The 16,309-nt window shown below is 40.6% G+C and overlaps 1 protein-coding gene across 1 annotated transcript in view; it reads right to left on the bottom strand.

The window, feature by feature from the left end:
• Positions 1-16,309, bottom strand: part of LOC143004792 (glypican-6-like) — a 118,366-nt gene that overhangs the window by 22,490 nt on the left and 79,567 nt on the right. The window contains exon 5 of the mRNA XM_076155940.1: positions 2,780-2,910. Within this exon, the coding sequence (XP_076012055.1) occupies positions 2,780-2,910 (131 nt within the window). The remainder of the gene's footprint in view (positions 1-2,779; positions 2,911-16,309) is intronic.

Raw genomic sequence — 16,309 nt, 5'->3', positions numbered from 1 at the left:
AATCCAGGTAATCTGCACTGAGTAGGGGCTAAGTTGATTTCTTTGTCAAGCACACAAAACCCTGTTTGATCTTAAACAGATGTAGTTACTGTATATGCTACATATTCCACTGACGTTTTACTTAAAGGGCTCCTGTCGATTTGCTCCCAGTAGCATTTCTGCTCTCTGATTTGAGATATAAATCTAAACTGAGCCGGGCAGGAAGCAACGATGACATCAGTGTCCAGGAAGCTCCAGGATGATTCATGATATATGGTTACAAACACAGGCACAAATGTATTTATGAAAATATTTCATACACGTGGCATTGTTTTGTATTTTGATTAAATTCTATTTTGGGGCAGCCTTGAAACCGTTTCCTTCTCCTTTTGTTCAACAGTATTATAATAAAATACAACCACAGAGCAATGTTCTGTACCGTACCTTGTCCTACAATGGACATAGAAGTATGCAGAAGTATTGAGCACAGCATTGAGGGAAAATATCAAGACACTAGGGCGGAAATATCTGAAAATGCATAAGCATTAAAATCCAGCCCCAACTCAAAAGGAAAAATTCAGATTGTTGAGTGTTAAATTTGACTGTATACTTGGTCTGAAGCCATAACCTTCTTCTGAATCAGATCCATAATGCCTGATGCGTCAAAATTGTTTGCATCATAGAGAATCAGCCTCATGTTGGTTGCATAATAGAGGTGGTTGTGTGTTCCTGCCCCTATTTGCTTCTTTACAGTCTTGTCTACATGCACTCAATACCACTATTTCACCTTATTGCAATTAAAGATAAAAAAGTGAACATGAACACATTTCGTCCACCACATCCACAATCTTATCTGGATCTGCACCAGATCACATCTATTGGAACATCACCTTAGGGTGTGTATGCTGCAATTTCTTTTTGTCAGATTCTCCCCTTGTTTGTGAGGAATTAGCCTGTATGTTGAAAAACGCCACAATCTCACAATGTGAAAGAAAGCAAAAATCGGTTGATAACCTTTAAAGTAATCCTGCTAAAAAACAAACAGACAAACATGACGAGAGCATCACCAATAATATGTCTGTTATTAATCTAGCAATGGTTTTATATTACTGAGGAAAACATTGCAGTCGCTGTCATCTTCTACATGGTTAGAAATGGATATACAGTATTCCCAAAGCTCCTGTACATAAAGCTTTAAATACACATCTAACATGAAATACAATATATTTTTCAATCGCTGGTGTGTTGGATGCAGAAACATTTTGATTTTATTGGAGCCTGAAAACAATCTTTTCTGTTGTATTGATGGCTGAAATCGCTGGGATTTGTATCTGATAGTGCAAAGTTTTTATCAGTTTGACACCTTATTATTTTGTGAAATGGAATATGTGACAAGCGGCAGATCTTGTAAACATTTTCTGTATTAATTTCATGTGTTTTGCAAGCAGCCAGATATAAATAACATAACTATGTGGAAGTTCTGCTGGGGAAAAGATAACATTTCTGTTTATAAACAGTCAAATACAGACAGCAGAATGACAGTTTCCCTTATCTGATTATTACACAGACATTGAATTACTCAAAAAACATCAACTTATGAAGACCTTTGAACTTTCACAGAGTAGAAGATAAAGTTTTTGTTGTTCATAATACAGTGACAGAACCAGAAGTGCAGGCATTTACCTGTTTGATCCGAACAATCAATTTGTAGTTCACAACGGTCCGCTGTGTGAGTCGTTTGTTTTCAGGTGGCTGAGGGCCCAGACAGCGGAGCTCTAAACAACTCGGCTCATTAGCATTCCTCACCGCTGTGTGCTGGCCCCTGGCTATGATTGCGATGGAGCACTCTAATGCGCTACACGACAGCCATGACTAGCAGCTGTCTTTGCTCTAATTTTGATCAATTCTTCATAATTACAATTCTTCTATCCGTACAGCATTGAAGCAAATTGATTTCCAACAGATCTGTGTTTGCAGGAATGAAAGCACGCAAAAAATGGTATCTATGTCTGAAAATATGTGGACACACTCTCCAAAGCGGAGCGATTGCATCTGGACTGCATGCGGTTAAAGTGTGAGCGAGGGGAAAGATTTCAATCTCAGAGCAATTTCTCAGACAAGCGAAACCTTGCAGGATGCAGAGATCCAGTGCATAGACAATTGATAAAGGTGTGCAATATAGGAGTCAACTGGAAATGTTCCTTTTTGACCAAAACACGGGAAGAACTATACTCCGATTTATTTATATGAATTATTTATATTTACATGCAATACATCTAAGCGGACTGCAGCATTCTGAGGCTTCCAAAGGTTTGCATATTTACATTTTAGCATAGAAAGAATTCTGCCAAATAGGTTTTGCTGTCACTGACGTGTCTCACATAAAAGAGAAATGATGTAGATTGGTACTTGTATCAAAAATGTTATTTTAATGCATATCGTGATAAAGAGGCGTGAATCCTAATGAATAAAAGTGTCTGACTATCAACCATGAACCATCAAAAGGTGCAATTTCACAGCGATTCTTAAATATTGATCTGGACCTGGTGGGTTCAAATACAAGTTCAAACATGGGTCACACTCATGGCATCACTGCACAATAACAAATAAGGCAGCAAACATGGAACCGCCCCCCCCCCCCAGCTTAGATGATGCTGAATCTTCATATCTTGCCTTCCCGGTGCCCTGTTGTGCTCAGAGCAAGTCTTACTTTTTAAATGGGTTTGTCTCACATGGCAGCACAGCACTGTTGGTGTCCAGCAGTGCTTTGGCAGTGGACCAGATGGAATGAGCTCAGTACCTTGGCTGACACTTGCATGCTGTTGTCCTGCATGGTCATGATGGCCTCAGAGATCTTCACGTCCATGGGCTCTATGACTGCTTCGATGTTGATCGGCCCCTCCAGCCTGTCTGCCACCAGTAACATAGCATCTGTCATAACACAGGGGACACAGGTAAGCACACTCATATCAAACTGTAGTATACTGTATTATCATCAATATCAACAACAGAGGTTACTATATGGTTTGGTTTCTTTCCAAGTATAAATACAAAGAATTCAAACCTGCTTTAATATTAACACACACACACACACACAAACAGACACAAGCTAAGCAACATACAGGGAGCTGCATCCCCCTCTGTAAGAGCACGAGCCACATCAAAGCTTGAAGAACGATTTCACTGTGCTTATCTTACAAACAACTTGTATAATAAATCAATACATCAATTTGCATACATTTAAATGCACACAAATCAAAACCAGTTAGAGAGGAAATGACAGCGTCTCTGATTTATTCCTCTCTCTGCGTCGGCATTCCTACAGTGCCTGTGTAAATAAAACACTCCGCGTCGATGCGGTTTTGCAAGATGTGTCCGCCAGGAATCACATGAGACACCCAGCGCACGTAAATCCTCTTCAGCATTACAATAAATCACCATATATGAACTGTTTGTTTTGTTTTATTGCAAAATCCCCTTGACCGCGTTGACCTAATCGACATGACCTTATTAGCGCGGATGAGGAATGTGGTGTGAATCGATTCCTAAAACAGATTGGTCTCCCCCGCAACTGTCACATTTCATTATCACAACAACAATGTGATATTAATATGTGTTCATAAAGGAGCTATTATTCCAAAGGGGAAGGCGGTATTGATCGTCCCAGCCTGGAACTCGTCAGGATTGAGAGTAATGTTTGATATTTTCATCTTCTATCGTCTCCTAAAAAAATGAACAAATTTGTTAAGAGCCTGTGCTGTGTTGTTAGGAGGAGGTTGCTAATTAACGTGCACAGGAATGAACACTATTACTCACACATTAAACATTACATCACGTACATTCACAGGTCTCTATAAGCATTAGCCACTAATCTCTCCGTCTCCATACTCTCACATTTGCAGGCGTATCATGCGGGCGGCAGCGAGAACGAGCCTATTGCATCTGATGGAGGCTGCAGCGTTTCCCCGCTTGTTTTCCTCTTGTGTGTTGCCCTTACAGGCAGTCATGCTCACACGGCTCCCTCCGGGGATTTATTACAACATCCTCAACTTTCCTTACGCGATTTGGGATAAAGTACAGAAGATATTTCTGAAACGGTACAGCCAGCAGGCATTTCCACTCCGCGCCCCCTCCACCCTAAAGAGGCAAGCTGTGGTAGAAAACAAGGTTACATTTGTTTAATGCAGCTCTATGGATGGTTGTCCTCGGGCAACATATGGGGGTGGCTCACTACAAAGAGCATCGTGTCAAGTCTGATGCATAATTACTGTATCATTATAACTGACCTCGAATGGGGCGATATACGTGGGCTTAAGAGGTGGAAACCCCCCCAGCACGCCTGCTGTCTGTGCATGACAAAATGTGTAACTCTCTGACTCCACCTCTATGCCACACACACCCTCTACGCACGTGACAATATTAGGAATGGCGTCATTTCTCTCCCTGGCGCCTTGTTTTCTTTCTATCAATCCGCCCTCTGTGGAGATAAATGAAAGTGAAACTCAGCTTGTTTATATCGCCGCTTATAATTGTGTGGAGATTACAAAAACACACAGAAGACACATAATCACTGTTGACAAACCGTCTCCCCTCCTCAAGTGAACGTTCGTGCCACTTCCCACGATTACATGATTAATCGCGTTGAGATTACAAAGACACACACACACACACACACACACACACACACACACACACACACACACACACTCAGGATCCCCTCCCCTCTCTATGACAGCACGATTTTCACTCCACCCTCCAGCATTCAAAGGGCCTGTGTCGCAAGAAGCATTTCATTTAATTTTAGCATTATTACTTAATATACTGTAGCAGCCGGGAGGACCGATCGATAGAGGATATGGACAGGGTGGTTTCCCCTTAAAGGACTTAAGAAACATGTCAAAATAGTGTCATTCTCATACGTCGGGGGGATTTCTGCATGTTTATATTTGTTGTTATTCATCTAGCTTAAGTCGGTTATCGTTGTTTGTTCATTGTAAGCTGTGGGTTACGCCTGTTTAGTGACCTTCCAGGGGAGGAAAGCTTGCATGTGTGCTTGAAACACTGTTGCTGTGCATTGGTTTGAATAAATGAGTGAGTCCTGGAGTCATGCACAGTGTGGGCCAGCTGTCTGATTCTCTCAGTGCTGCGTTCTCTGAAAAACTGAAAAGAAAGTTCAGATGAGATGAATTGCCCTTATATTAATGCCATCCATTTTTTCACTTTTCGTCAGTGTCACTGTCCAGAGTTAAATTTCTGAGATGACAAAATAAGCTGAAAGAACATTTAAAGACCAGGGAACTTGTGAGCACAATATCCAAACCTGCACTGCAATGGTGGTGGTGCAGAATTGTAAATAAACTGTTGTGCATTGCAGTCTGTTCTGCAGACCTCCACCTGCTCAGCCAAGAAAGCTCTAAGTGGCAGGTAAGATCACCGGGTAAGTCAGCTGTAGCTCTCAGACTTGGAACAGACAGGTGCTGAGGAGAGCCGGTGCCAGTCCGGACACTGCTGACCACCACTCCAACAAACCATTTTTTAGCGGCCACCCTCAGGCTGGCATTTCATTGAGGCTGTCATGAGACCTAAGAACATAAAGCCTCCTTCCTCTCAGTGGCTATTGACAGGGCGGGATATTACACTGGCCCCTTAAACCGAGCAGAGTGATTTAGAGGACAGGTGAGTGCAGAGCAAAGGGCCTATTCGCAGGGAGGAGAATTAAAAGCATCAAATCTTATATTGGCAATTAACTTTGAGTTAAGATGTGATAATGTCCAAGGGGAACCATCTCCACCGCCATCAGAATTATGTTACTGCTACATTATCCCCCAAAACTGGCATAACAGATTAAATATATCAATAGTATTCATGGTTAACGCAGATGCTGGTGGGAGGATTTCATTTAATCTCTAAACATTTGTCTGAATGGTTTTGATGATGAGCTGAGATTAAACAAAATCTCAATAGTATTGCTTTCCAGTCAGAGGTATTGGTGTTGGAAGAAGTTTAGCAGCTGGGACTTAGTGTTAAGATCTAAATAGCAAATCTATCTTTGATCATCATGCAGCTTTCATTCATACTCATAACAACTTAAAATCTATTCTGCTTAAGGCAATAATTGTTTTTTGAACCAACATTATGTTAACACCGCAATGTGATAGACATCTCCAGCACACCTCCAAATGACTAACACCTTGATTCATCGATTGTTAATAGATTTACCTACAAAGCTGTCAGCTCACAGTAGGTGTATGCATTATGTGCATGTATTTCCTCATCTGCCTCAGTTTCTCTGATTATTAGGCAGCAATGCTACATACCTTAATATAAGTCTTAACACTGAATATATTCAGTTTCTTCCTGTTTGGATGGTGGGTTGTGAGGTGTAGTGTGAGGTGTGCATTTACAGATTGCTTTGTGAGCAGAGCAGCAGAGCTGGTGTCTCTGCCTTTGAAGAGCACTTCTGTTTGTTTACTCTGGAGTCTCAAATTGGGCATGACGCTTGGTTAGATTTCTATCAGAAGCTGGCTGGAGGTCATTGCAGGGGGCCAAGCCGAGTCCTGTGAAGTCTTCAGCTGCCTGTGTTTAGCAGAATGCTGCTCTAATACTGTGATTGAAAAAAACGCATCTGTGAAATTCACTGACAGTGAAATTGGCAGCAAATTTGTTTGTGATTCCACAAAGACTCAAACACCTAAACAATCATCAACAGCTGCATCTGAGAGAGTATGAGTCAGCATAATAAAGTGCTATGAACACGCTCTAATAACTTTTATGTCACAAACAGGAACACTTTTAAATGATGGGCTGTTGATGAATGGCATCTTGAATATTAATCTGCTGTAACCATAAATCATTGCTGCAGGACAGCAGAGGGAAGCTCATGCTGTAGAGCACAATTAATGGTTCAGATTTTCACAATGTTTAACTCATATCTCATAGCACTACTTCCCCCCCGTTTTGCGACAGAAAACTGCAAACTTATCAAAATAATCCTGCAGAAAGACGTGTTCAAAACCAGATGTGCACAGGAGGGACTCAAGCAGACAGACCAGATCTGAAAGACGCAAGAATGCTTTGACCACATCCACAATGTGGTTGACCCAAAGAAAAATGCTGCAGGACGTGCCAATACTTTTGTTCTGCTTTTCAACCATATGTCAAAGTATGCAAACAATGCCTCCATTGCCTCTGTTCTTCAGTTCAAGTTATCCATCTCACATCAAAAAGCAGGGATTCAGACTCGCTATGTCATCAGAGCGGTCATGAGGAACGCTGTGGACACATGGAGACCTATGGCCCAGAAGATAAGTGACCAATTTTAAACAAATTCTTGGTAAGAAAATAAATAGAGAAGTTTGCAATTCACCAAACAAATGGAGAATATATGCAACTGAGGACTCACTGGAAAGACAGAAGGATAGAAGGTCAACTTTCAGTTCTCTGCAGCCACACAGAGCAAAATGTTTATTTATATTCAGACCCCACAAGTTTAATATCAGAACAATACCAAATAGTTAATCGGTGGAATTGTGATGAAGTGCTGACCACAGGATGCCCACACTGTGCGTTTTGTTATTTTCCAATAAAAAAACCCTTAAACGATTATACTCTTTGAGATTTTCTCACCCTGGGAACTCTGGAAAGCCTCCAGCAAACCACCGGCAGAGTCTGTTAATGAATGACTTAAAGTGCAAGCTATTTGGATGTTATGTTATGCACTCTTTAATTCTATTGAGAAAGAATGCTGACATAAATGCTGACATGCATTAATTCATGAGTCATTGATATGTATTTCCTTCAGAGCAGAATCCTGACCAAAGTACATAAATGATAGCTTGCCAGTTGGATTTGTTCAAACTTTTCGTTTTCTTCCCGTTGGGTGAAACACTCGTTGGCTGTCACTCTAAAACTTTAGAGGTGGCAAATCTGGGACTATTTCACACTACATAAACCCAGCCAGACTGGCCCCAGTGAAATCAAACAAATCAGAATTCCTGGGCTCTGCATGGCTGCACTGGCAGCAGGGATGCAGAGTCTCAATCCTTGAGCCCATTCTAGGCCAAATTTGGAACTAGAATGTGTTAAAGCCATTGAGTGTTACCTATTCTTTTAGCCTCACAAGAATTTCCTTCTCAATTATGTAAATGAGTTGGTCCACTCTCATGCATGGTCTGTCACTCTTCAGTGATGGAAATTGTGGGAAAAAAGCTGTGAGCAATGAAAGCTTATTGCTTTAAATGAGAACCAGAGCAGCGATAAGCACTTCTAAAACTATAATACAATGCATTCTGATTTAATAATATACATTTATAAAAATAATCTCATTAGGGAAAAGAATGTGATTGTAAACGCTGAGAATCAAGTGCCTGAAATATTGAAACCTGAAGGCCTGAATGTTACAGTTTAATCAAATACATACTCTGAAGACAATCGTTCCTATGTATGTATTGTTTGTATGTATTGTTTATTTTAAATCAGTCTCAAATCTGTGGAATTAGGAGTTGAACACGTCATGGAGCTGAAATGTCCAGCAGCTGAATTTATGATGAAAATCTCCATTCGTCATTCATTCATTTTTTTTCCGTTTGTTTACTGTTGTGGAAACATGCAGGCTAAGCAAAGCCGACCAGTCCAGATGTTCATCTCCCGAGCGTCCAGCTCTCTCCAAGAGATATTAGATATTCCAAGGCCACATGGGATACACAATCTCTCCAGCATATTCTGTTCATAGTCTGCCCCATTGTCTCCTCACAGGTAGACATGCCTCCCAAGGAAGGAGTTTCTTCATTCCCATCTCAGCTGGTTTGTTGTAAAGGAGCAAGAGTTCAACCTTAAGCTTCCACCTGATGTTCAAACTCCTCACCATGTCCCGGAGTGAGTGCCGACCCAAAGTGGCTCCTTGTAGGTAATAGTTGGAACATAGTCACACCACAGTCGGACACAAAGTCATCCGTTGCATTGTTAGAGGTCACAATCTGTTCTGTGTTCAACTTTCACTTCTCAGTTTAGAAACTTTCCTCTATCAGCCTTGATTCGTCAGCATTCCAGTATAGATATAGATAAATCAAGCAATAATTATGTTGTATTGGGAAAGTTACGCAAAATACAAAAGAACTGACACCCCATCCACACAAACACAACTGCCCAATGATTCAGCAATTGCAGTGATGAAGATAGAATGAACAATATTCACCATCTGCCAGTACAGTCTGGAGAAGATGGGTGCATACAAACACTATGCATCTAACAATAGGAGCTGATGGCATGCTGCATAAATTGCCTGAGACAGTTGATTACTATGTTGCCAGTGGTGTTGTTTTGTCACATTTGGGAAAATTCAGTCATCAAGACAAATGTATTATGCAAATCAGCCAATGAGGTCCGCCAATGTGAAACTGTGCATAAGCTTCACGAAGAGGAAAAACTAATGGAATTACGATGACATTACAATGAAATTACATGTCAACTTTGTGGCTTTCTTGAAACATCTAGGCCTGTAAAACACACACACACACACATACACACACACACACACTCACACACACACACACACACACACACACACACACACACACACACACACACACACACACACACACAAGCAAAAAACATATTTGTTGAAATTAATGGTTATATAAGCAGACGCCTGCAATTGGTAATGGCTGCTTACTGTACCGTGTCTGCTCTTATATTTGAATACTCTGCTCTACTCGACTGCTAAAAGCATAAACCAGGTTGGACCAGGTCACTGTTTTGCAAGTCACAAGTACGCCTCAAGTCTTGATCCAGTCTCAAATCAATACAGGCAAATCACAAGTCAAGACTGACAAGCCAAGTCAGTAAACCAAAAAAGAAAAAGGAAAAAGCAGCATTGTGGGCTGTTTCCACACTGAGCTGCACTCTGGCTTCATTAAACCCAGAGAGACATATTGTTTCCTCCCAGCGCTCCAGTGTCCTCCCACTGTCCAAACACAGTTCAGGCCTGACTACAGGACCAGGCTCACCGGTGCACCCAGCACACAGATAATAGATCAGCCACGCTCAAGTAATTCTATTGCTGGTTTAATTTTGTGCGCTACATTTACCAGGAGCAACATTCCTCTCCAAAGTCAACAACAATTGTTATAAATGCATTTTTGAATATTTGTTACAAGCATTTTGTCACACTCCATTAGCTTGGGAGAAAACAAGTTCAGATGTTATTCAAACAGCGCAGAGCATACAGATGTTCTGATGTAATTCTGGTGCTGAATGCACTGGAAGTTATGAAATAAACCAATGTTATGCATGTGGGTTTTTTCTGAGCTGTTGTTGATTATTATGCTTAACAAACACAAGCTGCACTGAAGCTCTGAGGCTCACTCCACTTTAACTGCAACTGAACACACAGTAGTTGTTTGTGTGTTCTAAACAGCAATGTTAGTATAATTTATCACAGTACGAAAGATGAAAAGATACAATGCAACCTTAAATAAAAACACAAGATTCATTCACTCATTTAGCAGCACAAAAATAATAATCGATAATCACACACACACATCTCCGCTCTTGGTTGGTGTGATTAACAGAGCTGCGTTCATCATCAATCTTTCAAATTAGTCTTGGCGTGTAAACACCATAGTCAAGTTTCTTTGGGTATTTTGATTCTGAAGCCACAAAGGTCACAGACTGCAGGAGATGCAAAGTGGTGGGTTTGAGCGCGGAGCAGCATGGCTGGCAGAGGTGGAAATATAAAACTTGTCTTTTATTGTGACAGCAAAGCAGCATTACGTTACAATTATCACCACATGAAATGGAGATTGCACCAAGGTGTTTGTATGTCACCCTTTTTCCTTTTTTCAGCCTGCAGACCACCATGTGTCCTTTTAGAGCGCAGGTGTAGGTTATTGGACGAGGTGTGTCACTGCAACGTTATCAAATTATTACCTACTACTGTAACAGAGCTATGATGTAAATGCATCCCTGTAAATAATTGACTCTTACTTTTCAATCCCCCAAAGTCATCAAATGTACTTCTACTGTATTACTGGTGGGTAAGTGGGTGTAGTGTATTTCAACACACCGCTTTTACACAGAAACATAATTTGCTGGACAAGGTCTAATGTACTATATTTTAAATTAAAAGCATCTTCTGCACTGGCAGATTTAAATTTGTAATGGCTCATTATTTTGCAGACCATCGTACTTAAAAAAGGTGAAAAGCGCCACTGCATTAACAGCAACCGAGCATGAACTATTAGAGACACTGGCACTCAAGAGAAATTACACTTTAAACCTGCTTCATCTGCCATATGCTCGTTTGTTTAGCGAATTCAAAACAGGTTCAATAGGGGACTTAGAAAATGAAAAACGAGTTGCAATTAATATGTGCAATTTGTAGTTAGTACATAAAGTTTCAGAATTGTTAAACAAAATATGGTTGACCTGCAAATGATTTTGGAACAGTCCTTGCCCTCAGAGCCCCACAGAGACTTCCTGGGGTAAAGCCATGGATTAATTTGTGTTCCAAAAACCCACTGAGCTCTCTGACCTTTGTTTCAAGGGCTCGTTGTGGGTGTATGAACCGTTGAAAACACACACACACATAAAATGGCAAATGGCAAACACGCTTTGCCTCTGAAAATGCATTCCGCTCAACAGTGACACCCGAACGCTGATGTAACGGTGCATTATTCTTTGAAACAACCGCACAAAATGGCTTGCACGTTTTTACATCACAAGGTAACAACACTGCACAGAAACACACTGAAATAAACCTCAGTCTCTATTTTCCAACACTCCAGTCTCAACACAAACACATTCTGCAGCACATTCTGCTGAAAGAAGACGCAGTTGGGTTCTGGCAATACGGTTTGCAGCTGCTAGAACCGAACGAACGACAAAATATCCTGTAAATTGGCAACATGTCTGTCTGCCTTCAAGGACTCAACAAGAGTCTCCTTGTGTACCGAGACGGTGGATTGCAGCTCAATAAACACAATAACAAGTACTAAAAGAATTTCCTGATAGGACTGGTTCTTTTCATTAACTTTCAACCACATTCAGACTGTTGGAATTTCAAGCTCAAATACTTGTCTGTTATTCCCCAGACACAAACTGTCTCGTATAGTATTTGATTTATATTTCTTCGCTTCCACAGGAAAGTGTTGCCTCATATCTCAGGCTGGAACATAACTGCATTAGCACATAAGGATAACGGCGCCCTGACAACAATAAAGGCAGACATAATGCTCACTGGGACGAAACACATAACTAAAGCAAATACGTTGGTGCACAGTATTCAACGCCAAGGATAGAAAACACATTCAACACTTTGGGATGGTCAACACATTGTGCCAACATTGTGTCTCTGCAGCTCTGTTTTGATTTACAGTGTTCAAGTCCAAATAGTTCTCCCTGAACCTTTGTATGAAGACAAGTGGAGCCACTGAGTCCCAGCACACAAACTGTCCAGCATGGATCATCCAAAATAAGCTGGTTTGTGAGGCAAGTCAGACAAACAGCAGGCTGAAGGAGAATCATTGCAGGGCTTCGCTGCTTTCAATAACAGGCTTGCACGCGACACGGACACCTGTGTAAGTCAGTCACTCCTTTACAGGCAGCATTTTACAGACAGTACTCTTTTTGTCTTTTTTGTAATTCAAATACAATAGATTTCATTGAATTTGTATTTTGGGAGTTTTGGCATTTTACTTTAGTTGTTTATACAAATTCAATTTCAGGACCACTAATGTTATACATTTAATGTTAGAAATGATACTAGAGTTAATTATTCAACTGTGATATAACCTGCCTCAATACAAACATTTATCTGGGCTTAATCAATAACCAAAACTGATGGACTCTAATGTGTTTGATTGCTCTTTAAGTGTTGAATATAGCTTTTAGAAATTCAGATTTGGTGGAGCTAAAATGGTCCCTGGATGTACCAGAAAAGAGCAAAAATGCAATTAGAGGTAAAAAAAAATAAAAATAAATCCATAAAACGTAGCTCAAATGCTTCCAGTCTGTAAGTTGCGTTGTGGGTACTTAAAGTGTTCCAGTTAAGAAGGCATTATTCCAACATATACAGACCATTTTTGCAGCTTCTGCCGCCAGCAGCAATTAGATAGAAAGGCTGGTGGTTTTTGATGATGCTGAGGATATGGAGATCATTTCTACCAGACTAAGTGACTCATCCAGCCTTCAGCTGCCTGACAGGCACGCTGGAACACACTGGCTTGGCTTGTTTGTTCCTGTCATGTCATGTTACTGAGACAAAAATGCTTGATAGATGTGTGTGTGTTTGAGTGTGTGTGTGTGTGTGTGTGTGTGTGAATATATGTATGTTTTAAGGGGTCAAAGTTATGCTGAAGATGCATATTCACATTTAACTTAAAAACAGGCTTTGCTTCAGTTTAGCATATAGATGTTGGGCGACACCACGCCGCTCTTACGCTGATGATGGAGAAGAAGATGGTGGCTGCAGCGTGTGCGCCTCTCCTCTGAGCTTTGCTCCCGCCGGGCTATTTATATTATTTGAAGCAAAGAACTGGCAAGGTATTTGTCTTTAGAATCTCAGAGTCCTTCATGGAGGACGGAAATAATATTGGCTTGAACTCTCATGAACTGGGTGGCTGTGGGAAGGTTCCTGTTACACTGGGACACAATCCATGCAATTAAAAAGAAATGAGCAAATAAAATCAATGAGGATCGCTTACACTGTGGTGTCAAAGGACTCAACAGAGGACAACACAGGCCTATATCTTAATTAGGAAATAATGTGTAAACAGGCACAGTTTGAAGTGTGCAGTAAGGGACTACAGGTCTAAATTAGCTCCTCTTTTACATTCAAGTTAAGGAAAAATCATTACGTATTGAATCCATCAATATCGACTTGAATCCTATTTTTAGATTGTGATTAAGTTTGGCTCTATACTGCTGAAATTATAATTTTCTCTTATCACTATGACTACATACGTTTGTCATTGTTAAAAATAACTTAGAAGATGGTGGTTTAAAGTCTGAAACATAGGAGATGATCCAGTGTGCATGTAAACGATTCCTCCCTCCCCTGCTCTCTCTCTCTCTCTCTCTCTCTCTCCTCAGTCTCTCTCTCTCCCTGTCTCTCTCTCTCGCTCCTTCTGAGAGTATTTTAACAAGGTGTTGACAAGAAAAATGATAATGATGTGTCTGTCACGATGCAGAGCTTGCCGAATTTGTTATGCTGGCAGGTGACTGATGGTCTGGTATCACCCATTGACCAAGCCATGAATTCTTTCCCTGAATGCTGGAGCACAGCCGCTCACACACATGCACACGCACACGCACGCACGCACGCGCACGCGCACGCACACGCACACACACACGCACACACACACACACACACACACACACACACACACACACACACACACACACACACACACACACACAGGCGCAGGTACAGCAGCTAAATCACGTCCTCATGCTCATTGTTCACTGACAGCCTGTCCTCCATTTAAAGCTTGGCATGTCATGAAGCCATAACTGTAGCCTTTACAAGCTGCCGTAGTGTGACAGTAACTTTGAAATGTATGCCTGGCACGCTCTAATAACACTTCCTCATGATCTGCTCCCTGATGTGGGCGCCAAGGTCGACATTGTTTTTATGTTATACAGGTTCTGGGAATAAATAAGGCATTGTAATATTTATTCTGCATCTCTGGGAGCACAGTCACATTGACATTTTATTACCCTGCATTTATACATAATGTGTATATTCATGTGCATGCCTATCACATTGTTAGATTGTTTAGATTGCACTATTATTCCTAAGCTTTTCAGTCTCCTTAATGCTCTTGGTGATGTAACGTGGTGATGATTTCTCCTCCACCTCTGTGTAAATCGTGCACAGCTTTGTTCAGCACTTACATCTGCTCCATTTATTTGTTCGTACAAAGCTGGCTGACAGCTCCAATGGAGCTTTTATGCTGTATTAGTATTCATCCACTCTCCACAAAATTCATTCTAAAAAATATGGTTGTAGAAAAAAAATACAAATATTAATAATTAAGACCTACAATTCAGATAATATCAATAATTAACACAGATGACTCCAAAATGGCTCAACCCAATTTACTTTAAAACAAGCATTTGTGAATGTACACAATAGGATGAGAGGAATCATTTAACGGTCATTTGGATCATTATGACAGCTGTGATGATTCCATTCCAAGTGAAATGCTCTTAATATGTTACTGTTGACTTTTCACAACCTGAGCTAATTTGACACTGATGTGTGTGCAGCTGCCAATCATCATCGCTCATCATCATCATCCTGCAATACACATTAATGTCAACCAGAAAAACTCTGCTTCAGTTCAGACAATGATTTACATGAAGGAATGAGAGGCTAATGCAAAGCTAGAAGTTGTAATTGTTATAACTTAATGTGCAGTTCACCTCACTGAAACATTTCATTCAAATGTTTTATTTTTGATTGTTTTCATTCGTTTAACCGGCATAAACACCAAGCGAAGGAAAACATCTGCTTCCAGTATCCACTTGGTAAAAGATCAGAACGCTTCAGCTGTTGGAATTTTCATCTCGCTCTCATGTAAGCAAGAAAACCAAAGAAAGAGAATAAAATGTTTATTTATGACATCAATGTCTGTAATTCAGCTGCTTTCAGACAGATTGCAGCCCCATGTTCCAAACACATTTTCTGTTGCTGGAAGTTTAAAACTAGACAAAGAGCTTTGAAATCTTCTTTCTTCTTTCGTCTTGCCGATCAATTCTATGGATGGCGACATTTAAACCCACAGCTAAATGGCATTGAGTGTTCTTAAAAATGAAAGGCCTTGACTCGAATCTAACCTCCAGTAATAAGTGATGATTTGAAAGGATGACAGTGACAGACTGTGTATGGGCCCAATCTATAATTTCCTATAATGCTTAGATGTGCTCCAGTGGCGAGAACTGACCTGTGATACATTTAGAAGTTGTCTCTAAAAGGCAAATCAATATTTCTTGCAAGCTGCATAGTAAGCAAATCGAACTCCTTTAGCAACAGATAATGAATACAAAAATGTCAGTAGACATCAAAAAATGAATCTTTCATTGTGAAAACAAACATCCCCTGGGTTCCACATTTCTAATTATAATCCCAACAACAGCTCTGTCCTTTCAAAGCAAAACTGTCTGCAAGAAAAATAGCGCAAAATTAAAAACCCACCACACCTCAGGGGTGTTTTTGTCTAACCAGATTCATCATTCTGAGGCAACAACAGTTTTTCCCATTACTGTCAAGCACAACGTCCCTTTGCGGCAATAGATTTGCCTCTTCACAACTGAACAAGACACTAACTTT

Source organism: Genypterus blacodes, unplaced genomic scaffold (genome assembly GCF_046128005.1).
Source record: "Genypterus blacodes isolate CSIRO-AG114 ecotype Tasmania unplaced genomic scaffold, CSIRO-AGI_Gbla_v1 ptg000067l_1, whole genome shotgun sequence".
NCBI lineage: Eukaryota > Metazoa > Chordata > Actinopteri > Ophidiiformes > Ophidiidae > Genypterus > Genypterus blacodes.
This window is presented reverse-complemented; position numbering and strand designations above follow the sequence as displayed.